We start from the raw sequence: 25,345 nt of genomic DNA on the forward strand, positions 1-25,345 counted from the left end.
GAGCGCGCTGGTAAGAATCTGAATACTCCCGACACGTTCGCGTAGCCTGCAAAGGCGGAGAGAAAGCCATCAGCAGCCAATGATTACACATTTCCATACTAAAGTAACGCAGACCTTGAAAAGTTTTCAAGGCGAGCGTTACAAAAGCCACGCATGTTATCACCGAACACCTCTTCAAAAGGACAAGGAACTACAGCACACCAGTGAAAACGTCCCTCGGCGTTCTCAGATAATTAAATTTTTCACTTCATAAGACAATAATAGGACATCCCGACGAAGCTCCAACCACTTTAGTCAGCGGCGTTACCTTGGTGAAGTGATGAAAATCATTTACTGTAAGCAGGTGTTCGAAATGAGTCTTAACAGGGACGTTTTATATTCCTTAGCTGTCGTCTCGAATGCTTGGTGCAGTTGGACGGCGGTACACCGGTTTCTGAGTGAAGTTTATAACACAAAGGGATGTTGTTCCCCTTTCTTACGTGTCAATGTAGAGGTTAATATGACGAATCATCCATAACAGACTACAAGTATTAGATTATTCAAGTCGATCATGCCCCCTGGCGCTGACCACAGACCCTTGTGTTGGCACTGTACAGTATGCCGTATAGAGAGAATGTAAGGTTACCCGTGACACTGATACACTAGCACATTTCTTTCTCAGTGACACCGAATAATAAAAAAATCGCTTAATTTTTTAAACAATAACTATTTCAGTGTGTGTTTGGAATCTCTAATAAAAAACAACAAAAACGGGTTTCCGGAAACACATTCAAATACTGACGTAGAATAGACCCCCAGTAAAATGCACAATTTTATATTTTATATTCAGAGTGTTAAACCGTTTGCCAGAATGGAAATTAAACCCACGTTGTTTTAGTGTACTTTAACAGCAGGGAAACAGAGCAAATTGTTTTTTTAAGTTAGATATTTTTCATAAAGTGAAAAGGTCAGGTATGTTGTAGATGCCAGGTTTTTGAACCAGTTTAAGTAGCGCCAGAGTCTTACTGCAGCTTACAGCCTTGTTGCTTCATTTACAATGGAAACAATTTTCAAAGAAATGCCGTCCTACTAGTTTTGCAGTAAGACTGAGCATTCAGTGACCTTATCTCGAGTCCTAAGCCTCTCTTTTACAAAAGGTAGTCTTTTTCGTAAAGCGTTGTGCAATATAAGGAAGTCTCGAAGCAATAAACAGATACCTAACAGTGATCTCCGCCGCCAATCTTTCACCTACTGTAGAAACCCTGATCAGGTTGTATTCGCCTCTGGAATTCTCTTCCCATCTCCTCCCTTTAGCTTCACATCCCAGACGTGCAGCTGAATAAGACATCTTACACTCTTTCTGAATTCTGATTGAACATTCTAGGCAGGAAAGGATAGGAAAAGGTTCACCTCTGAGTTGATACCTTTAAGTGCGATCTTGTCAGATCCGATAAAGTGAAGCAAAGCTGGACTGCAGCCAGTGCAGTATGTGGATCAGTGCTTACTCCTCTGGACATAAACAATAGTATAAGTAAGCATTTCTTATAAGCATTTTTATTATAATATCTCATTGCTCTTGTGCATGTGACAAATATGAACAGAAATAATCCTTACACTTTACAGAACTTTCTGGACACTTCAATTAAAGAGGTAATGGGGACCCCCTCCACCTGTCCTTCTGTCCTCCTAACTCTCTGCTCCTCTGTCTGTAACGATGGACAGCCAATCCCACCCCGCCTGGAGCGCACCACCAGTCCGCTCACCACACATCAGCTATCAGTGTGGAGGAGGACAGAGTGATGAAGCCAATACACAGATGGGGATTATTTGGAGGCCGTAATTGGTCCAGGGGGGAATTTGGCCTGAATACTGGGGATACACCCCTACTTTTTTCGAGAAACACCCTGGAATTTGTAATGACCACAGAGAGTCAGGACCTCGGTTTTACAATTCTTCCAAAGGGCAGCACAATTTTTGCAGCATAGTGTCCCCGTCACTATACTGGGGCATTGGGACCCACACAGACCTCTTGATGAGTGCCCCCTACTGGTTATACTATCACCTCTTCCAGCAGCAACCTAGTTTTCCCAGGATGTGTTTCCCATCCAGGTACTGGCCAGGCTCACACCTGCTATGTTTCAGTGGGTTGCTGGTTGTGAGTTGCACGGTGATATGGCTGCTGGCTATAACATGGACATGAATTTCAAACTAATGTCCCAGTATGTTGCTTTGTGCTTTAGGACAGTGGTTTCCAACCCCTGGTCCTACAGAAACACTGTGTGGGGACTTTCCATCTGCGCTCTCACTCTCCAAAACTATTTGATGATTTAATTGACCTGCATGGTTTCTAGACAGTTATTTAACTTGTTTCTTTGGTCAGTCCTGAGTATCAAAAATACCCAACTTCAAGGGCATTATTTTTAGTAACTTCAGCACATCTTTACACAACCTCTCCTCAACCTGTTTGGAATTATTTCTGAATTATAACTTTATAGTAGTTGATCAAATGATTATGAACAGACACTGGTGGCAGAAATAAACTTCTTTTATTTTTTTTCCCTCCTGCAGAGGTCACATTATTTACATTGCAGGCAAATGAGGCTAGTTCTGAAACTCAGAAATTTCTACAGGGTTGATACCAATTACAAATCCCATTTGACCTATTAAGAGCAGAAACGAAGTCGTCAAATATGACAGAAATAGCAAACTGAAATTAATTAGCTAGGGATTAAAGACTGGAAGAACTCAGCCAAGAGCCAGAGTCATTGTGCTCCTCTGGGAACACCATCAGGAATCATCGATGCAAGATCTGACATCCTTTAAGTGAGTAGTTAAAATAAATAAATGATATTTCTCACTCTGCCATTAAAGATCCCACAGCACTGTGCATAGGGTAGGGGGTGTTAATCTTGATGCCATGGCTCAATTTCACCCCTGGCTTCCACACTCTGGTCTCCCTAATGTCTCCTCTTCATTCTACTATTTGCTGCTGGACGATATGTTAGTGGGACCAGTATGGGGGCGCTCACCCTGCGGTCTGTGTGAGTCCTAAAGCCCCAGTAAAGTGATGGGGACACACTGTAAAAAAGGTGCTGACCGTTGGATGAGATGTAAAACAGAGGTGATCCTCGCTCTGTTCTCCTCCACATTGATACTGTAGCTGATGTGTGGTGAGATAATAATAATAATTACCCCAATAATAAACAAAATAACAACAACAATAATAATAATAATTATGGTGGTGGTGAAGTAAAACTTCAAATCTCCACCTAATCTGCTGTGTATTGTGGCTGCTGGAGTATAACTGCTGTCAGTTTGGTGTTAAACTTCAGTGATGGATAAGTAATTCCCCTCCAGTGCCTAAAGTGTTGTGGGGTGAAAGGGATTTTTAAAAAGGAAGGAATTATTATCAATTATTGTTACAGGTCTTCACACTATTCAGTTTAATCATTATACAATAATGGACAATCACAAAGTCCATCCATAATGTAGGTACAGCATAGCACTGACTTGCCCATAGTGCTCTACTGGACTATGCAGTGTGCTCAATGTTATGACAAAGCTCATTTTTAAGGGAAATGATTAGTTATATCAACCTTATCCTCCATCAGTCCTGAGCCAGCAGTCTCCTAGAATGCACCCCCAAGGAGGGCAGGGCTGTGAAAAAGTTTTTTTTTCCCTGTGGTTAGACTGTGACCACAGTATCATTCCTGTGCTGAGCTGTTTTTAATTATATCCTGAGGAAGTGGCAGGCTTAAAAAGGGATGTTGTGTTACAGTAACTAACAATGCAGCCGCCTCTCAGCTCATTGATTTTCAACAAACTGTAGGGTCCATCAAAGACATACGTTTTTTGCTTGGTTATACTTTCCACTCCCTGGGAATTACACAGCAGGAAAAAAGAAATGTCTGCATTTTTAAAATGAAAAAGTACCGCACACATCGGAAATGTGCATTGTTGTAAGCTAACAGTGTCTTAAAAAACAAGTACAGTAATAAGTAGAGTGACTATCCAGTCTCAGCTTCCAGTCCAGCTTCAAAAACAGATCAAATAACATTTGATTTTGCATTATGGATGTTAATATAAATATATTATGTCAGCCCTGTCAATGAACTTTTCTTTTAAAATACTGTTTTGTTAAGTGCTGGCTAAAGAAAATGGAGCATGTTAATGAAAACCTGCTGGAGCTCAGCACTGAATTAATGACTGCTCTTTCAAATGGAGCCAATTAAGTCTGTACCATTTCCTGATGTGTAAACAAAAATCTTGTGCTTAGTGTTAATGGAAAATAGCCCTTTGAAGAGCATCAGTTATTATTACCTGAGACACGTTAATTGCAGTTACTAGCGAAAATTCTCAGTTAATTAGGATCCTGGATGGATTTATCTTGCCTCACATTATCTTGACAACATTATAAATGTGTGTTCTGTTTTTTCATTTTTCTTTAAATCTTGTGGGACGTGGTAAAAATAGTTTTTCTCCTTTTTTACCGCTGTATACTAGCAAGATCACATCTTACTTTATACCTGTATTCATTTAAACAATTTTAACTACTTTGTTAAATGCCCACCGGTTTCGATAACTGGAACTCCATTATACAGTACAATAACCATTCGCAGTGGAAAGACTATCTTGCCCCGAGCTGATCCGGACACAGCATTAAACATTTTAAATTCACTCGATATTGGAAAGTACAAACTAGTACAACACCAGGAAAGCTTACAGTGTAAGGCAATTTGTGGAAATTAATTTTGTCGGTAAATAGACATTTTAATTTTCTCTTTAGAAATATGGAAATCGAGGGCAAGGCAAGCGAGAAAAATATGCTACCGCTTCTGTCAACCGAATTGGATTGAAGGTGAAGAAGTAATGTATAATTCAGTGTTTATTTTAATTAAAGCTGAGCAAAATACCCGCATATCACTTAGTAACAACACAAAAGCTGATTAATACAGTTGGTTCCTTACTTCGGCTACAGATGCTGTTAATTAAAAATAAAAAAGCATCATTAACAACATGAACCTCATCACCATCACAACAATTGTATAAAAATACAATTGTAAGAGTCAATCAAATACTAGCAAAGAGTGCGATTTTACCCATTCTATGGTGTGAAGTTTTGAGCTGCCAAAAACGCACAGAAACGCGATATCTTGTTTTTCAACGTTAAAAACATCTGTGGAAATACATATTTTTAGAAATGAATTTTAAAATCGCATTTGTTAAATAACAACGATCGACGTCGGACATACAGTAGTTGGTGGTGTTGTTGGCCCACTAGTTGTTTGTCATGTGTTGTAGATGTAATCTATTTTAAACTTCACTGCAGGCAAGTGAGCGTGGTTACTTGGCCAAGTTCAGCTATCTTGCTAGTGTGAAAACAGTAATAGTCCTAATGCTTTCTCGAGTAAGTCAGTGTGTTATAATTTGCCAGGGGGGAAATGTTCGCTTCGGGTTAGCTTCTGCGTCTAAAAACAAAAAATCCCTTTGAACATTTTGGGTACGGTACAGTACTGCTAATTATAGACAGCAACGCGTGCATGTTTCGGCTCATGTAGTGGTTCTTTATAAACAGTGCGTTAAAAAGCTCACCTTGGAAAACGGGGCCATCTTAAGTAAGGGCACCGTGTTTTTTTAAACATTACATCTCGTTTATATCGGTCTGTTTGATTTTGATTCCTGTGCTTTTCCCGTTCTGTAAAAGAAAAATAAAACAGAAAAGGCTAAGCCATTTTTAATCGGGAAAGTTGAAATGTCGGGTTAAAATCGATTATGCCAGAGCCCTGAAAAGGAATTAATTTTCAAAAAATCAATTTCGTTTTGTACAGTTTGATTACGTAGTAGCATTGCTGAGATCAGGTCTGAGAACAGTTTGATATGTTAATTTCCATTGAAAGTATTACATGCAAAAAGTTCAGCTCCTAGCATCAGTTTTTAAATCACTGAGAGGAAGCTGCGGACTAGCTGATGTTGTGGTTGCTGTCTCTAGAAAATTATAAATGTACAACTTTTCATTTGAATTGACACATGCTGTTTTTTCTTTGTCTAGCTTCCAGGTAGTGAAACCTGTCCTTGTGAGGTGCATTTTCTTCGTAAGTGCGGCTCCTTACAAATTAAGCCCTTGTCCCTTGTATACTGTGATGGATTGCAGGGCTAAACACAGTCTCGCACTGCTGGGCCACATCAACAAGATGAAGGAGATGGACGAACTGACTGACGTGGTTTTGGTGGCAGAAGGGGTGAGTTTCCCATGCCATCGCCTCGTTCTCTCTGCATTCAGCCCCTATTTCAAGGTCATGTTCACCTGCGGGTTGCAGGAGTGCAGTAAGAGGGAGGTGATTCTTCAGGATGCCACACCAGACAGCCTGTCTATCATCTTGAGTTACATGTACAGCTCGGAGCTGCTGCTCTCCAATGCTAATGTCCAGTCTGTGTCCACCGCGGCTTTTTTACTCCAAATGGAGGATGTCTTCAAAAGCTGCCAAAAATACATGGTGGACCACATGGACGCCTCCAATTGTGTGGGCGTGTACCACTATGCCAAGCTCCTCGGGGCCGAGGATCTGGCAGAGAAGGCAAAGAAGTACTTGTACCAGCACTTCGCCGAGGTCTGCTTACACGAGGAGATCTTGGAGGTGGACTCCCACCAGCTGCTGGCCCTGATAGGCTCCGACGACCTGAACGTTTCCCGGGAGGAGAGCGTCCTCGATGTGGTTCTCCGCTGGGTCAACTATGACAGAAACCCGCGTGCGGAGCATGCCCTGGAGCTCTTGAAGCAAGTGAGGCTGGTCCTGGTGAGCCCCGACTTCCTCCGAGAGGCCCTGAAGAGAAACACAGCCCTCCTTTGCAACTCGCAGTGCTACAGCATGATCACCGAAGCTCTAGAGTTCGCGCAGAAGGCCGGGCTGCCTCGGTCTCTCCACCTGCGTTACGGAATGGAAACAACAGACCTCTTGCTCTGCATTGGGAACAACGGGCTGGGAATTAAATCCAGGCATGGGAGTTACGCCGATTTCAGTTTCTGTTATGCTCCCACCACCAAGAGAACCTACTTCATGAATTCCCCCCGGTACGGGGAAGCACTAGGCTCTGTCTGCGCGGGAGTGGTAATGGAGAACAATGACATTGTGGTGGCCGGAGAGGCGGGGGCTCTCAGACTATCGAGGCAGAAGAGCAGGAATGTGGAAATCTGCAGGTCTGTAAATTCCTCAGCTGCACGGCTGTTTCCTGCAACCGGTTGACTTTGTGTGATTAAGAATGTGTGAGTGATTGATAGAAAAAAGCCTGACAAGAACAGGATGTCACATATTTCTTGACAAAGTAATAGTACAGTAATGTTACTGTATTGTTGTTCTTTAAAGACACATCTCAGATAAAAAAAAAATGGTTAATGCTTCCTAAATATATTGCAAGACCACTGGTCTGACTGAAATCTTGTCAAACTCTTGAGGAATGAACTTAAAATATGAGGTGATTTGTTGTTCTCCTTTGATATTTGTACTGTGTAGCTTTATCCAGGAATTAAAAATATACAGTAAAGGTCTTTATGTCTGATTGTCCTGCTTCCCTGATTCTTAGAATCTTGTTCATTCAAGAATCTTATCATCTAGCTTTAACAGTACAACTGGGAAACCAGCCAGAGAGCTACTATGGATTAAGATGTGTTATTGGGGCCAATTTGAAATGAATGCATTTTTAATTGCTTTAACTCCCACTCTGCGATTCAGAAAGGAAAATAGTTTAATTGTAATATATAACACATATAACATCCAAATTGTAAATTGATAGACTGCAAACAACTGATCTAGAGAATCCTTCTCTAAATGTTACACTTTCAAACTTGATTGCTTTTTGTCTGCCTGTATCCATGACACAGGTATCTCATTAAATCACGAGGCTGCTGGGAGAAGCTGTGCTCTGCAGAGTATCGGGAGATGTATGCCTTGGGCACACTGGAGACTAATTTATATCTCCTGGGGGGTCAGATGAAGCTGAAGAACCAGTACGTGGTCACAAACTGTGTGCAGAAATTCTCCATGGAGGGCACCCAGTGGAGAAGCTCTCCTCCACTGCCCATTCCACTGGCGTGTCATGCTGCTGTCACCCTCAAAAACAAGCTGTACGTACTGGGAGGGTGGACTCCGCAGGTACAGTATGAATAAACTCACTCTATGCTTGCATGTGCCCAGTTTGTGCTGAGCATTTCGCTTTTGGTAGTTTTGTCTGGTTCCTCACTGTAGTAGAATCCAGGCAGCTTAGGGCTCGTTTCCTAACATTGTGACTATAACACAGTTTAATGGGCAGCATGTCAGCATGACCTGTATCACTGCAGCCTCACTGTTCCCGGGTTCTGAAGTCTGTTTTGGCTTTTGACAGATGGCCCATGTGGAGGTTTTGTGGCCTCTGTATGTTTGTGGAGGTGGGACTGTATCAGATACTCCAGTATCCATGCACTTCCCAAAGACAGCCACTCTAGACTTGATTAGCAACTGGGAGACGTTTCCAGTATGACCAGGGGTTAGGGTTTGTTCATAGTGTGAACCGTACAGTTCATGCGACAAAAATAGAACCAGTTGAGAACTCGGAGCATAATGGCCTCCTCCCATAGCCATTCTGATGTTCAGATGTCAGGGCCATGTAAACAGCATTGCTCAAAACAGTTTCTAAGGAAGTGCTTAATTATGCACAGTGCAGAATCTTACAGCCAAAAAAAATCCTTGAATTTAAAAGGGAGTCTTGAAGCAGTTTCCTTGTGGAGGCAGCAAATCTAAACAAGGAAGCTGTACTGGAGGGCTTTCTCATTTGTGTTTATGCTAGGCTCTGCAAAGTTTCTTCTTTTCCCAGGTTGAGATACAAGCAAACAAAGACTGTTACATAAGAGTCGAGAAAGAAACATGATATACCTCAAAAACACCCAAGGAACTGAGTTTCTTGTTGTCTGGGGGATATGCTGAAGCAAAAAAAACAATAATACTCTTTGGTCAGATACTGTACTTCTAGTACATTTTGTCATTGTTAATAAATGCCTGGATTCTTACAGTAAAAATACTGTACGAGACAGAGACCAGTCACAGCAAGACTGGGCAGCGAGAGAGGTGTGTCAATTTTAGGACAGTGTAAACTGATCATATTAAATGTTGTCTGCATCAAGCAACTCATTTATGGCTTTAGATTATGTTCTTTGTGTCCCACTTAGTAATAATAATAATAATAATAATAATAACAATAATAATTCCTTACACTTATATAGCACTTTTCTCGACACTCCACTCAAAGCGCTTTACAGGTAATGGGGACTCCCCTCCACCACCACCAGTGTAGAGCCCCACCTAGGTGATGTGACGGCAGCCAAAGTGCACCAGTACGCTTCCCACACACCAGCTATCAGTGAGGGGGAGACCAGAGTAATGAAGTCAATTTATAAATGCCAATTCTTTAGCAACCTGTCGTTCTCTGCAGAGAGATCGTCCAGATGATGAGCCAGACCGACTGAGCCATCGCGTGTTTGAGTTCGACCCCGTCAAGGACAAATGGACGGAGCGGGCCTCCATGACGTACTCCAAGTACCGCTGCAGCACAGCCGCGGTCAACGGGGAAATCTACGTCCTGGGTGAGCGAGAAAACTTCCAAGCCCACCTTGAAATAAAGCTCGTACTGATTTTGAAAGCTTTGCGCATAGTGGCCACTGTGATTTTTAAACATGTGTTGGCTCAAAGCTTAAATTGTCCATTAACATCTTGTCAATCTGTTTTTGTGACAAAGCTTGCCTTATGTCATTTTCCAGGTCCCATGTCTTTGTACTGCCAGATTGTGAATGTATACTGTACGATTTTAAAAACAGTGATATATATACTGTATATATACTGTATATAAATATACTGTATGTATATAGTTGTGAGAAAAAGTTGTGTGAACCCTTTGGACTCATCTACAGTATATCCCTCCATTAAATGCTCCTAAAGTATGATCTTTGATCTAAGTCGTAATAATAGATTAACACAATCTGATTAAACAAATAACACACAAACATTTGTTCATTTTGGAAAAAGTGCAGTATGGAACCTCCTCTAGCAGCAGCGACCTCAACCAAATGTTTCCTGTAGCTGCTGATCATTGCTCTATATTGGTTCTGTTTACAGAACTGTTTCAGTTCATTGATATTTTTTGGATGTCTTGCGTGAACAGCTTGCTACAGGTCATGCCACAGCATCTCATTTGAGTTAAGGTCAGGACTTTGACTTGGCCGTTCCAAAATGCAAAATGTCCTTTATTTAAGCCCTTCAATCATTAGATTTACTCCTGCGATTACGATCATTGTCATGCTGTATGACTCAGCTTCTACTGAGCTTCAGATCCCAGACAGATACCTTGACATTCACCTGTAGAATTTGCTGATACAATTTGGAGTTCATTGGTCCCTCAATGATTGCAAGCCGTTTGGGCCCTGAGGCAGTAAAGCAGCCCCAAACCACCTTGCTTCATGTTTGGGATGAGGTTTTTGTATTGGTATGCAGTGTTTTGTTTCCTCCAAATATAACATTGCCTAACATTGTGCCAGTAACATTGTGGAACATCCAAGTGGTCATTGGAATCTTGAGACAGCGGCAGTGTGTTTTTTTGGAGAACAATGGTTTCCTCTGTGGTATCCTCCCACGCTCACCACTCTTGTTCCTCTTGTTGCAGACTCATGAACATTAGCCAGCACAAGACATACAGTACCTGCAGATCCTTAGCTGTTAGTGTGGGGTTCTTTGTCACCTCCTTGAGCATTGTACGTCTTACTGTTGCAGTGATTTTTGTTGGACGACCACTCCTAGGGAAAATAGCAATGATACAAAATTTCTTCCATTTTCCATCTGCCTGGCACTATCTACCTAAGTCTTTAAAAATGCTTTTGTAAGCCTTTCCAGACTTATGAGCCATCAATAACTCCTTTTCTTAGGTCCTTTGAAACGTCTTTTGATCAGGGCATGTTTTACTTCAACAGATCTGTGTTGTGAACAGCAGGTTGGTAACCAACCTTTGTGGGATTTTTGTAGGGCAGGCACCTCAAACACCTCATCAAACTCGTTGATTGGAACTCCTGATTCCAGTTATCACCTTAATAGAGGTAATTATTTTAGGTGTGCATAGTTTGTCTAATATAGACAGTGAATGTTCAAACAATGTGATCAATATAGACATGAAAAAGTACAATTGTTTGTGTGTAATTTGATTAGATTGTGTTTATCTATTATTATGACAGACAGTGAAGATCAGATCACACTTCAGGAGCAATTAATGCAAGAAAATAGATGATTTCAAACTTTTTCTCACAACTGTATATGCCCTTCGATATCTGCTTTACACATTTCCAATCTGGCACAGTATCAAAGTATAAACTTTAGTTAGAATTCTCATATTTACTTCATGACCTGATTTTCAGAAATCCCCTTTCTCTAAAAAAAACCCCTCCAGATGCTCCATTTCAGATTTCGTTTGCTTTGGTGAAGCCCTCATAACAAGAACTTAAAACTCCAAATATCCTCTTCCCCCATGTGAATGTGAATCCATTATTGCCTTATTTGTTTTTTTTATTTATTTACAAAACAACCATAAAACAAAAAATATATGTCTGCTAAATATGGCTTGACAGAATTAAATGAAAGGTTTTGGATTGAGGCATTGTAGCAGTTATTATTTAGTCTTGTATGGTACAGGGTAAAGGTTTGAGTGATTGCTATGTAAATTCTTAAAAGAGGCCAGAACCCACCAGTATTATGTATTCCTGGTATCAAAGACATTTTATTTTATTTGATCTCTACAACAGTTTGTTCACTTCTTTCTTTAGAACTGATTAGCTGAATTGTGACATGCAGAAACGGTTTCCTGCATACAGTCCATGGTAGCAGACATTTTTTTTGTCTCGGGTTTTGTGCAGGAAACAGAGGACCTAGTGTTTGAGGTACTGAAATTAAACTACAGTACAGCCTGAAAATGAAGGTCTTACAGGCACATTATACCCAAAAACGACTGTGAAACTAATTAAGATACATAATTAAAAGAGCAGGTGCTCCAAGAAGGGTTCAGCTGGCGTAGAGTTTGAAATACTTTGAATAAATAACTAGATTGTTTGTCCTGTTTTTTTTTTCTTTTTCTAAGCTAAGGATTTTCCCAGGAATGCAAATAGTTTGATAGGGTCAGGCTGTAAAAGGGATTATTGTGTAGGGAAAATACTGGACCAATTCAGACAATCTTGGAATAAAACAGACTACAGGGGTACTAGCTGGGGACAACTTGGTTACGACTGGCCACCCTAGTACTGAAAGAACTCCCACATGAACACAACGTTCTGTCCCTGCTTCAAGTGTACAGCAATTGGGTCAAATGTATAAGCCAAAAGGAAAGAAGTTCATTTCCAGTGTACAGACTTGACAGACGACTGAAAAGAACTGTTTGCATTAGAGTGAAAGAATAATCTAACTAATTAGATTAATCAAATCAACATTATTCTCTACTGAAAAGAAGAATGTTTCTTAGGAAGTGAGTTTATGCTGAAATCCTGTCTTAACGATCAAATAGCTAAACATAAACACGCCTGCCAAGAAAGAGCATCCCTCAATCAGCAGTGCAGTGCCAGTCTATTTTAGCACTTAACCGAGAAGCACGAAAAAGGCAATAAATGAGTATCAGATCTACTGTAATCATATTTATTGCATTTTTAATGCCTCCCCATATATAATGAATTGAAAGATTTAGAGAAGAAATATGCTTACAAAACAAGTTATACTGTATTGTTTGTGTGTAATTATAACTATAACAACCGTAGCAGAAAAGCACTCAATGAAATATAGATTTTTGAATAATATAAAAATAACTATGAAAGAATAACTTCATACTTTCTAAAGTGTTCAATTTAATTAGTAGCCAGTTATTACAAGGTTCTGTTTTGAAAATCCAGGGTAAACATCTGTTTTGTATTCTACTCACCAAGGTCAGTGCTAAGCCAACAGAATGCATTGAAGGAAAAAAAGACAATTCTGTTTGCTAAGCAGTTTTTGATTTGACGCTGTCATAACTCGAGTACTGATCTCATAACATTTTTTTTAGAACAATTTTAGGAAAAATCCAAATACCACAGCACTGACAGAATGTTTCAAAGAGATTTAAGGGGGCAAATCTCGTTTTGAATCAGTTGTATTTGGTAAACCGTAAAAAGACCAACCTTAAAGTGTTTATGTTTTTAAAGGAACAATAAAAAAAAACTGAACTTTTCTCTATAGATCAATGTACATTTTTACTATTGACATATACTGTAGGTATACAACTATATTATTCAACAATAGATTTTTAAGGTGAGAAGCCTTGAGTTCCTTATATTGGAAGGAGATATGTAAATGTTACTCCTGTTGATCAGATTATTTTCTTTGTTTACAAATCTGCATGTCAGTATATATTAGTCAGCATAAATGTTTTAGAAGCAAGTCCTCTTTATGTGTAATAAAAACAGTTTGTTCAGATTTGCTTCTTAAAAATATAAAACATTTAAAGATGAGAAACAAACACACAAGAAGGCAACAATTCCAAAGAATTATTGTAGGTGCCACATTGAGATGACAATGGTATTAAAATCGATTCCACGGTATGAGTGCAAAATAGTTTTTTACATAATAATCTGTAATTTACATAATAATCTGGGAAGTAGGTCACTTGCATAATGATTTTGAAAAACTGTTCATTCTTCCGAGCTGGGAAGGAAAACTCCTAGTAAAATAAATGAAGATAAAATGAAAAAAATATGTTGAAATTACAGTAGCTCCTGCTACAGTTGGAAAGGGTGACTGAAAAAGACTGGGAATTATAGTGCTGAAGGAACAATTGTGAAATGATTCCAAGTATGCTCTATGTTAGTTTCTCCTCTTGGCATTTGCTTTAAAGATGTATGAAAACATGCTGCTATTAATTAATATTTTAGAAAAACCTTAAATGCTATTTATTAATTTATCTGAGGTCCGGTATATTATGAAAACACCAAAGATTTGCCAATAAAACTGTAAAATCAGTAAAATGGTGTTGTGTTAGTAAAGCCCTCCACAATCCAACACAGAAAATAGGCGATATAAAGTCCAAGACTGCGTTTTGTCAGCTAGATTACCTACGTCGTGCATATTTAGGGTGCCTTCTGCTTATTGTTGAGATTATTGACAAAATAAATAATAAGCAAAGTAGTCTGAGGGCTATGAAGTACATGAAATTCACTGAAATGTTATCCAGTCTCAAGATATGGTCCAGCAAAGCCTTGCCTTTCATCTTATCGGCCTCCTCAACAGCTGGCTGATGTTACTCCAAAGTCCCTTTTCTTTGGCTTGCAAATGTGAGAGCTCTCCTAGTGGAAATCAAGGTCATTGCAGGCTGGAGCATACCTTTATATACAGTATACAGTATAATATCGAAGTCAAAACAGCGCTTTGGGTTGTTAGGAATTTCTTGTGTTGCGCTTGAAATAACAGTGATGCAGTACAACGGAAAGACGGAAAGTTATAAGAACAGAAGGAAAAATCATAAATAACACAGGCATATCATATACAAAATAGAATATGAAGCTACATTACAGTGAAGAAAGAGTCACAGATGTTCCGTTAACATTTTTAATAAACGTTTAACTTTAACATGCGCTGCTGACAAATGTGTCCTTCAGAAGGTCCTTGTCAAGCAATTCTCATTAAGAAAGAAGTATAAAAAAGCAATGGAATATAATCATTGCCAGAAGACCATTTGGAGCTATAGGGACTCGAGGGCAATTGTTTTTTGTGACAGCTGAGGCCTGCTTTTCTAAAAAAATTAATGAAGAGCCTGCTTTGGATTGGAATCAGTTGAAAGCTATATATAAGTAGAAAAAAAAGGACCTGAGTTGTTACCCAGCAGTTAGAAACAAGTATTAGCTTGTATTCGCCAGCTGCCGGTGTCAGACCAGTGTCCTTGGGTCAGTACCCTCCCACTCAGCAACAGGAGCCCCTCACCTGGCTGCAGCTCAGTTGGTGTTGGTGTTGCCTCTTATTTTAGGCGGTATTGGGTGTCTTGGGGCGGATCACGGCCAGGCTCGGCGTTGCCTTGACAACGTGGAGATTTACAACCCCGATGGGGACTTCTGGAGAGAAGGCCCCCCGCTGCCCTCCCCCCTCCTCTCCCTGCGAACCAATGCCACCAATGCTGGCGTGGTAGAAGGCAAGCTGTATGTGTGCGGAGCCTACAATGGGGCAGGTAAGCCATTTTCGGCCTCCTCGCGCCAGCATCCTCTCTCACATGACTGAATAAAACACAGCGCAAAGACCTGCCTGTGTCTATTCATGTCTCTTGCTCCCAAAGTCTTCTTCCGGTCAGGCATGTTTGTTTCACAAGTTCTGAAAATGAGCTTCAACCACATTGCAAGAATGGACTCCTTTCTCCAAATGAAGATATGCTTGTACTCTAAGAGGCACTGCACGAGGCAGTCTAAGATGTATCTTAACTGTGGATTATTTGTAATACACTGAATGGCTTTCTTCTGGCTGGCATATGACTTAAACAAAGAAGTGGTGTGAAGTGTAAGAGTAATGATTCTTTTTTCCGTAAAACAGGAACAGTATGTTTTGTCATTTGTGTGTTTGCAATTTGTCAGTTGTCTCTTATCTAAAAAATACTGTTGTTTAGGTAAGAGACATCCGAACCACACAAAGATAAAACTACAAACTAGAGAAATGGCCGTGTAAAATACAAGACACACTAATCAACTTTTCCAGAGCTTCTTTTATATTGACAGTGTGGGTAAAATGCACAGGATCGGGGGAAAACTTCAGCCCCATTTTTCATCCCTGAGCACCAAAAGGCCCAAGTAGCATGTCAGATCACGCTGGCTTCAGTCACATCTGCATAGCAAAGAAAGTGCAAGAAACATTTTGCGTTTGGAACATTCTTTTTTAAGACCGTGTGTTGAGCAGGATGGGCTATGCCCTGCCTTGGCTTGCCGGCATGTGTGCTGGTACGTTGTCGATAACACGGGGCTGTGTGTTCTGACAGATCGCCATGAGGTCATCACCAAGGACATCCTGGAGCTGGATCCCTGGGACAACCAGTGGAACGTGGTGGCCCATGGCGTCCTCATGCACGACAGCTATGACGTGTGTCTGGTAGCCAAACTGAACCCCCGGGACCTCATTCCACCTCCTACTGACCTGTTGGAGCAGTAAGGGATCTCCCCACTCACAGGGGTCAAAGAAGACGGACAGAGGCAGACAATGCAGGACAGGCTGGATTTATGTCCATAGTGCGTTCTGAAAAGCGAACAGGGGAAATTAGCTTGCCGTTTTTGATCGCTCCTAATTCGCTGGCTTGAATTCTGTGGCCGTATCATAGATTTCACATTAAAACACCGTGCTGTTTTTACAAGAGATTGAGAACAGAGCCAAGCCGTGTCCTCGGAGTCCTGCTGTTAGCGATTCGGGTTATGATGCAATATTGTGCTAATTGGGAAGAGGTGGCATGAATGAAGTGTGATAGCTTTTTAAAGCAAGGTAAATTAAGTTAATGGGTTCTGTAATAGCTGCTAATGAATGGAAACTCTGCAAATCAAAACCTTTACTGCAGCTTCAATATTTTCTGTTAGCATAGGTGCAGTAAATAATGCTTGAACTGTGTGAAATGCTACAAAGTGCTTAAACAGAGGAATATTTAACATTTTTTATGTTTTCCTGGTGATTTAAACCTCTATCCCAGACCACAATTCAAACATATGACAGTCACAGATTTTTCCTCTCCCTGGTCTCATTACATATTTAAATTCCCAGACACTGAAGCTGCATTTTTTTCATGGGAAGGACAAACATTTTCTTCCGCAAAAATTTCACTGCCACAAAAAGTCGGTTAACTTTTATTTACCATGCATGATTAGGAAACACATGAAGAAATGTCCACATCCGCCAATCTTGAATTCAACCTTGCTATGAAAAAAAGTCAGAAACATCTCAGCATACTTGAAAATTGCTCTAAATTGTGCTTTGTGTCATTTCATCTGCAAAAGGACTGGAGCACTGCCTATCCACCAAACTGAGATTCCAGAATACGGAGATCTCACGGCTATTAATGTTATAAGAGCTCTAGCATTCAGGGAAATGAGATGTAAGATGTATGTTCTCTTGCCTCACAGACCTGGGGCTCTTGGGTGAAGATATGAACCACGGTGCTAACTGTGTGGAGTTTGTATGTTCTCCCCATGTTTGGATTGGTTTATCCAGGTGCTCCAATTTCTTCCCACAGTCCAAACACATACTGGTACTGTAAGTTAATTGGCTTCTGGGAAATTGGCCCTGGTGTGAGTGTTTGTGTGTCTGACCAGGCATGGACTGGCATCTCTGACAATTTTAGATGTGCTGTGTAGTTACTCACAGAAAAAATGCTTAGGTTCTTTTTTCTATATTTTGCTTTGGAGGAAATGTACCAGCAGTATGTTGGTTTTACAAAATGATACCAATTATCGCTGAAGTATACAGTAATTGGATTACTCATCCCGTTGTATAATTCTATTACAAGTATTGTAGAAAGCTCATATATTGGAGATTCCACTCCACATGGTCCTTAATGCATGAAACACCTGAAGTATTGAATATCTTAAGCATTAAATATTAAGACTTCTTTCCTTATCTTGGCCAATTAACAATATGTTAATTATATTTGTGCAGGACACTTAAACCCAAGAAACACGTCAGGAGAAAATTAATGTGATAATGTAAGGTGTTTTGTGCAAATCCTAAGAGAGTTTTTATTCAGGTTAACTTGTTAAATATAAGCATTGTTTCTTTGATATGGTACTCCAGTACAAAACTTCAAAGCTAGTTGTGAACCTCACTTTTCTTAATGTAAAATCCAGATGCAAAGCAATGAACAGTACCTATGTGAGTACAAATTGGTCACAGTATTCTGCATAATACCTTCTTTGTCAGAGATTGTGACACAGGACTAGACAAGATCTCTAACTATTCCTCAGTTCCCCACTTCACTTGCTCTCAGAAGACCTTTTTTTTTAAATAATGGTCCGATTATTTCACAGTGGTTTTCCATAAAAATATTAATTAATACTTGGCAGCACTGTGGTTAACATTGCTGCCTCAGAGCTGGGGCTGTGGGTTCAATTCTGGGGGGGGGTGGAGTTTCTGTGTGAGGAGGTTGTACAATCTCCTCATTGTTTCTGAGTATCCTCTGGGTGCTCCAGTTTCCTCCCACAGTCCAAAGACATACTGGTACAGGTTAATTAGCTGCCTGAAAATTGGTCCTGGTGGGATTGTGTGCCCTATTATGGACTGCCGACAGTTCCAGGGTGTATTCTGCCTTGTGCCTATTGCTTGCAGGGATAAGATCCAGACTGGACAGAGCTGCTAGAAAATGGATGGCTATGACTGTAATTAATACTGCTTTGAGACCATTTTTTTCTTTTCAATGATTTCCAGATCATGTGTTTTCTGTTGTGCATTTTTGGTTTTACAGTAACACCTCTTTGCCTTGCGCATACCTGCCACCATCTGGAGAAACTCAGTACTAGCACTTGTTTTCCGACAAAACACTTTTGGTTTAACAAAAAGAAGGCATTTTACATTGACGCTACAAACTAACCACCTAACGTTCAAGTCGGAGATTCATAGGACCAGCTGCCATAAGGCAATGTAAAATGTGGTGTTTTAACATCAGTTTGTATCATTTGAATAACTCTCTGCAGGTAAAGGAGTTTCTTTCATTGTTTCGCCCAATTGAGAAAACAAAAGGATGACAATTGGTTCAGCACAGTGGCTCAGTGGTTGGCATTGCTTCCTCACAATACTGAGGAATACTTCAATTGTGGACCAGGGGTCCTATTTGTGTGGATCTTTTATTGTATTGTTCTCTTCGTGTCTGTGTTGGTTTCCTCCGGCTTCTCCAGTTTCTTCCCACAGTCTGAAGACATACTGGTAGGGTTATTGGCTTCTGGGAGAAAGGTCCCTGGTGTGGGTGTGTTTGTGCTTGTGGCTGTGAGTAGCCTGCTTTGCTCCCAGTGCTTGCCAGGATAGACTCCGGTTTCTCCATAACCCTGAATTGGATGGAGCAGTTAGAAGATGGGTGGAAAGAGTATAATATTTCTTCTATTTTAGGGTGTCCAGATTACCTAGAACTCCACAATAGACAATACTGTTACGGCAGTGCTTCTCCCAAAACAGACAAAATAACTCCTTCCAAGGAACTCATAAGTAAAAGAAGGCAGACACACACGTGTTGTTCATTATCTGTGAAAACTGAAGAAGCCGTATCTAAAGGAATTGTTTAGGTGAAAAGAAAACAACACTGCCATCCGAAAAATGACACAGAACACAATGTTGACAAAACACTAGGCCCAAAATGGAGTGTGCATAGAAACAGCCATACATTTTTGGGGGATCTCATGCAGAAGGGTGACATTTATACTGTACCAGAGGGAAAATTGGACAATTCAATTTTAAAGTAAATAACGACACCATGCTTATGACACCATGCTGCTCAATTATTTCTGGATTTGTTTTTACGGAACAAAATCATTATGGTTGAGATTTGTCATGTGAAATAATGCTCCACACAAAACTGTCTTTACTACGGAAAATGTCATTATAATGGTAGCATTGTCTCAAGCGGACCAAAACTGTTTGTTCCCTTCCACAAAGCAAATAACAAAAAATACTATTTTTGGAAAGAAAGCTATTTCTGAAATACATTTCTAAAGTAAAGTGTTAATTTTTGAGCTATGCCATACACGAAATAAACCAAGCATTCAAACAGTTTCTTCCTGCAAGCTGTCAGATTAATGAACTCTACCCCTACCACCGAGTAAACTCATCTCGATTACTACACCTACATTACTACTCACACTGATGTGTTTTTTTCTCTTCTCACACTGCTTGGCTGACCTGCCTTTTTAAAGTTGCATGTCATTTAACTTGCTGTTGTTTTTGCTGCTGCTGTTCTGTGTTTATGTTTTGGTGATTCCTTAATGTCTGTGTATCGGAGCACACGTGCAAATAAGCATTTCATTGCACTTGTGCATATAACAAATAAACTGAACTGAACTGTGGAACATTGTCTATTCCATAACCTTATTCTTATATTGGAGCTATCTCATGTGAAGCAAAAGTTAATTAAAAAATTAAAAACTGTATACTGTATGTAGAGTAAAAAAATCCGCTGGAGACCTTTTGTCAAGCAGAAGAGGAGTTTATTGTATATTTGGCCAAAGAGAAGCACCCTTCCTGCATTTAGGACGATGGTTCTAACAAGAAAAGTTACAGCTGAACTTTTATAAATTTACTTGATAAGGAATACAAAGAGCTTAAGTCTCAAAAAGAAACAATATTTTTAAAATTTATTTCTATTGGTTAAGCAAACTTCTACTTTAATCGGAAGATGTCTACATAATTGAACTATATCAGTGTTTTCTAAAAGCAGGTAGTTACAATTTGCCTCCTACACAAAAACAATTCTTTGGGATTCTTAAAACAAGCACTCTTTGTGTCTGCAGGCCCCTGGTCTTATTAGCAGCCAATACTTTAATGTTGCAGCTGGTGTTTTTCTGAACGTGCTTTACAGAGAAACAATTTTTAACCCTTCAACATACAACAGAAGGTTACATTAAAGAGCGGTAAGACTAAATTCAGATACATATTAAGACCATTTTCATTGAACCCCTTTTTAAACTTTTGTTGGGTCCAAGGATGAGGTGTGACACTTGTTCTTGTCAGTCATGCCATCCAGTATCACGTACCCAGTAATCTCAAAACTCATTGACTTCCAGCTCAAGATATTCCCTGGATCAAACCCTGTGCCTAAATGAACATCCTGTATTTCACAAGGAGACAGGACACGATCCCACATGTGGACATTGGACATCTGACCAACTAAACACTGACTTTTGTCAAACGAGCCTCCGTAGCTGCCCTGTTCTTGACCCAGCACAATAAATGGTTTCCCACTGATGGGACTTGATCTTGATCCCCCTTTCTTTATGCTCTCCTTCCCGTTAACCCACAGCTGAACCAAGCCGCTATCCGTCTCCCAGGTCACACACAGGTGTGTCCAGCGCTGCAGGTCATTCTGCTCTGGCACACCATAAAAAAAGACGGACTTGGAGTTTGTCACCACTTCATATTCACCCGATTTAATTTTAAAGATGAGGAAAGCATTATCTTGCTCTTCTGTGGCTAAGGAGAAAAGAGAATAACCGCGTTGTATATCAGAGGCATAGTGAAAGCAGGCTGTCAGGGCACGAAGGGGTGCTTCTTTCTTAGGAACCAGCTTTACGTAGTTGGCTTTGGATTCTTCAGGAAAGACCAGGATTTTCCCCGAAAGATCTGGACAGAAAAGGCAAGAAGGGTAACAATGGCCAATGAATCTGCAAACAAGGCAATACAAACAGGCAATCTAAAAAAAGACTAAGAACTTTGTAGCAGTACGGTAAACGCTATTAGAAATTTTAGAGTGATTCATTTCAACCCATCTTTGCTGAAAGCTTTGCACTGCGAGATATGATGAGACAAAGTGACATCCTGACACAGAATTACAGTACATCTTCACGCTTCCAAGTAAAATAAAAACTCAAACCCTTCACGTTTAAATACTGCCAAATACGGGAAAATCCTGGAGACAAGCAAAGACTTGTTGTAAAACAAATATTTTCACAAATATTTATAACAATTTTATATAAAGTAAATTCTTGTTAATGAAGAATCCAAACATTATAATCCTAAATGCAAATTCAAAACAATTCAAAGAACTTAAACGTTTTAGCACTTTAACAGAATACATGTGAGAAGTATTCTATTAATTGTCATTCTGTTGCAGATACCCAAAACCCAAATGCATTATTAAAAGACTCAGCTCTCTAACTCATCCATCTGTAGTATCTTCCTATTTAATGATGAGAAGATAATTGTTTTCTGACAAAAAATAATTCTTACCGTTTTACTTTTCGAAAAACTGCTTCATGCTTCCTCACCCATTTGCAGCAATCTATCTTCATCTCAGACCGGGATGGTTCAATAAATCTTACCTTGTTCTCCTGATCCGCAGGCCAGCAAGGCCAACAGGAACACTACCTTCTCCATCAAGGATCTCTGCTTTTGTAGGAATGAAAAGGGTTTCTAGTTTACTGTGCAGTCTGTGAATGTGAAGGGTTTTGTTACAGCAGTTATATACACGTACGCTGACAGACATTGGCTGCTCTCCAAAGTCTTCCATACCAAATCTCAGGTTTCAGTCCTTTTTTTCACAAAAAAACAGTACTGTATACTGCTTTAAGATATATCCTATCTTCACCTATTGTTTCTAGTAACAAAAAAGTTAAACCGTTTTTTTTTTGCAATATAATGTCAACACAATTTTAAAAGATTTTATTGAAAGGTTTGAATATTCAAAAGCCTCATTTTTAGATTTTAGAAGTCTTGATTTAGAAATTTGCAAAATCACCTGCAAGAGATCCTTTCAAACTTATTTGCAGCAAATCCACATTGGTCTCCTGGCATGAAATAATGTTTGCTTGACTTGAATTGTTTCTTGGACTTCTTTCATTGATCAATTCATCGCATCATATTTAGGGTATGAGGCATTGTGACAATGAAGACATTGAAGGGACGGAATAATTTAATTTCATTTTATATTATAATTATTTATACTGAAATCACCATTAATAATTACAGGTATTAGTTTAACTTTTGATTCTCGTATAATCAATATTGATTACTTTATTAATACTAATATATATGTAACTACACTTTAGTATTAGTATTAATAATTTTGAATCACCCCAGCTTGTGCCTCTGGTTAAAGCTCTATGAAAAGCCATATATTCATGTACTGTATACTGATACTGCTGAACCAGCTGCCTAGCATATCTAAAATATGTTTATTAGACTATCAAGGGAGATATACAGTAACACAACCTTGATGGAGAGGACTAGTGGATGGTGGTACTACAACCTGATAAGAGTTGGTACGTAGGTAATACATACTAATAAACGTTGGTATGGACTGGTAGGGGGGAATGTACTACCCCTGCAGGTTCAAGAAGGGGACACTAAGGCACAAGTGTCCAGGGGTTGCTATGGAAACCTTACTTATTTCATCCAGTGATGAAGGTGAAGAAGACTAGGGAGGAGTATTATAGGATGTAAGCTGGGAGGGTACATGGGATGGTCAGATGATAATCATTTACTGCACTGCGGAACTCATTAACCAGTTAAGATAGAAATTGATAGTGGAGGTGGGGGAATACTCAGTCAGCTACCCCCACCTGAAAGTGTATTTAACCTCTGATGGTTGCTTTGTATCTTTGAGTTTTACTTTTATTGTGGGCTGTCCTGACAACATGCCTTACAACATAAACGTCAGCCTCAGACTGAAGGATGTGGGGCATGATTTTTAAAACATCTGTAGAACCAAGTGATTCGCATTTCTTATTTATCATGATAGTTTTGTGACTAACAGTAAATATTTGTAACAGCAAAATTAGAACTTCCAAAGGTGTTTTACTGCTGCTTTCAAACACTAATGTAGCTGTGGAAAGCCAGTGAAGAGTGGAATCAGTAAAAGAATGCTACCAAAGTTTATGTTTAGCTTAAAACTCAAAGTAAACACAATTGTCGCTAAACAGTTGTGTGGAAGTTAATAAATTACAACTGAAAATAGAAACACTTTGTTGTTGTTTTACAAGATGTGACGCCCTGATGAGCTCCAGGGCTCCTGCATCAGCAGCCTCAATCACCACAGCGCATTCCACACATGGAAGGAGCTCATCAGGGCCATTGCTAATGAGATCAGGCTGGAACCTCGCACACTATTTAAGCCCTGAGGAACTAGCCTTCAGGGCTCTGACATTGAGTCATTAATGAGAGTGTGTGGTTGGTCATGGTTTAGGTTTTTTTCCTCCATTCACAGCCTTCTGGTTCCAATTTGCAGATGCCATCACTTGCTAACTACCTATCATCCCCTCCTGTCTCCATCCCAGACCCGACTGCTTCTCCTGTGCATCTCAGCTACCTGCTGTTCTCCTTTCTGTTTCCCCATTACCACATTATCATTCACTCCTGTAATAATCTCTGTAATCTTCAGTGTTGATCAGATTTTGTGAATAATTACTTCACTGTGCCCCTTTTTTCCACCTAAAGGCCTGGCATAACAACAGTTAAAGAAATAATTCTGAATGGTTAGAGTAAAACATTAAAGAAAACATGGTACACTAACTATAAGACAAATGTAGACCTACAGAACCATAGAACTGCATCTTGATATTCAGTCTGGAGGGCTGTTGCTGGAATAATATCTCCTTTTTTTACTGTTCTCTCTGCACTCCTGAATCCATTTTCAAAATTTGAAATTTTATAAATTGGACCCCACAGACAGTGTTTGTTCAGACAGTTGGATGAATTTCCCTCTCGAGTGTAGGTGGGATCCTAGCATGATGGTATTTTGGAGAAGTCTTGCAGGACATTGCTGGGGCCAAGAAAGCCTCTGTGTTTTTTAACTGCCCTGTACAAACACATGGCTCTTAAGGAGCCCAAGAGCATTATGGAGTGTGTGGCTCACCCTCTCCTCTGTGAATATACTGTACAGTACACTGCTCCCAACTGGGGGACGCCTGTGTGAGTGAAGCCATAGCTGTACTCCCAGGTCTCACGCTGTACATTAGGTCATTCTGCTCTGGAAAACTTTAAATTGCAAACTTGGAGCTTGAGCTTTTGGTTTTGAAAATGTCTACACCCTGTTGCTGAGGCGCTAACTCGAGGGATCTCCTAGGCTGATGTACAACACCGAGCAAACACACCAGTTTTCTCCAAGTTTCAGATCATGTATAGTGGTTGTGAAATCATAGCTGGGGTCAAAGTGTAAGATGGTGGCGGTGCGTAAAAAAACAGCTGGAGACTGATCTCTGGAGAACGGCAATAAAAAACGTGAGGCTTTTATTACAGCGCGCATAATTAAAAAAAAACGAATATTTACAACACACAACGGTGAGGCGAAGGGCAAACAGTGAACAAAAACTAGTACAAGTTACCAAATTGTCTTCTAATATGAATATTGGAATTCAGAATCGAACACTCTATAGCTTTAATAACACAACACAATTGTTCTCCCTCCGATTTAAGCTCTCAACCATTCACACCCACCTACTCTTGTTTTTAAAAACTTGAGCTCAGCCCGTTCAGTTAAACAAATGACAATACTACTAGACTGCAAGTTGATAGACTGGCCCTTGACTGTGGAAACTAGCATTAACGTAGAAGTAGACTAGCAACAACATGGAGGAAGAGAGCCAGACAGTACACTTACATACAGACAATATACTGCGTAAACCTGTATATTTACA

At 39.9% G+C, this 25,345-nt stretch overlaps 2 protein-coding genes across 3 annotated transcripts; one reads left to right on the forward strand and one right to left on the reverse strand.

Moving 5' to 3' along the window:
* The first annotated feature begins 5,393 nt into the window (after positions 1–5,393).
* On the forward strand, positions 5,394–20,062 carry kbtbd12 (kelch repeat and BTB (POZ) domain containing 12). Of its 2 annotated transcripts, none has more exons than XM_088917796.1 (6): positions 5,394–5,479; positions 6,029–7,174; positions 7,856–8,126; positions 9,439–9,589; positions 15,022–15,219; positions 16,015–20,062. In XM_088917796.1, the coding sequence occupies exons 2-6, from the start codon at positions 6,120–6,122 to the stop codon at positions 16,182–16,184; spliced, it is 1,845 nt and encodes a 614-aa protein (XP_088773922.1). In that variant the 5' UTR covers positions 5,394–5,479; positions 6,029–6,119; the 3' UTR covers positions 16,185–20,062. The 2 variants fall into 2 exon arrangements, with proteins under 2 accessions (XP_088773922.1, XP_088773923.1); XM_088917797.1 differs by lacking the exon at positions 5,394–5,479 and adding an exon at positions 5,585–5,594.
* A 161-nt stretch (positions 20,063–20,223) lies between these two features.
* On the reverse strand, positions 20,224–22,125 carry LOC148835293 (serum amyloid P-component-like). Its single transcript, XM_088917463.1, has 2 exons — positions 22,034–22,125; positions 20,224–21,335 (listed from the first exon to the last, which is right to left on the reverse strand). The coding sequence occupies exons 1-2, from the start codon at positions 22,086–22,088 to the stop codon at positions 20,677–20,679; spliced, it is 714 nt and encodes a 237-aa protein (XP_088773589.1). The 5' UTR covers positions 22,089–22,125; the 3' UTR covers positions 20,224–20,676.
* Positions 22,126–25,345: the final 3,220 nt, after the last annotated feature.

Source organism: Atractosteus spatula, chromosome 5, assembly GCF_055471065.1.
Source record: "Atractosteus spatula isolate fAtrSpa1 chromosome 5, fAtrSpa1.hap1, whole genome shotgun sequence".
Taxonomy (NCBI): Eukaryota; Metazoa; Chordata; class Actinopteri; order Semionotiformes; family Lepisosteidae; genus Atractosteus; species Atractosteus spatula.

Bases quoted from the DNA above. Each gene is read 5' to 3' on its own strand.
- LOC148835293 (XM_088917463.1), bottom strand. From the start codon at position 22,088: ATGGAGAAGGTAGTGTTCCTGTTGGCCTTGCTGGCCTGCGGATCAGGA. The intron at 21,336-22,033 runs GTAAGATTTATT...TTTTCTGTCCAG, and splicing joins CTGCGGATCAGGAGAACAAG to ATCTTTCGGGGAAAATCCTG.
- kbtbd12 (XM_088917796.1), top strand. From the start codon at position 6,120: ATGGATTGCAGGGCTAAACACAGTCTCGCACTGCTGGGCCACATCAAC. The intron at 7,175-7,855 runs GTCTGTAAATTC...TCCATGACACAG, and splicing joins AGGAATGTGGAAATCTGCAG to GTATCTCATTAAATCACGAG. The intron at 8,127-9,438 runs GTACAGTATGAA...CGTTCTCTGCAG, and splicing joins TGGGAGGGTGGACTCCGCAG to AGAGATCGTCCAGATGATGA.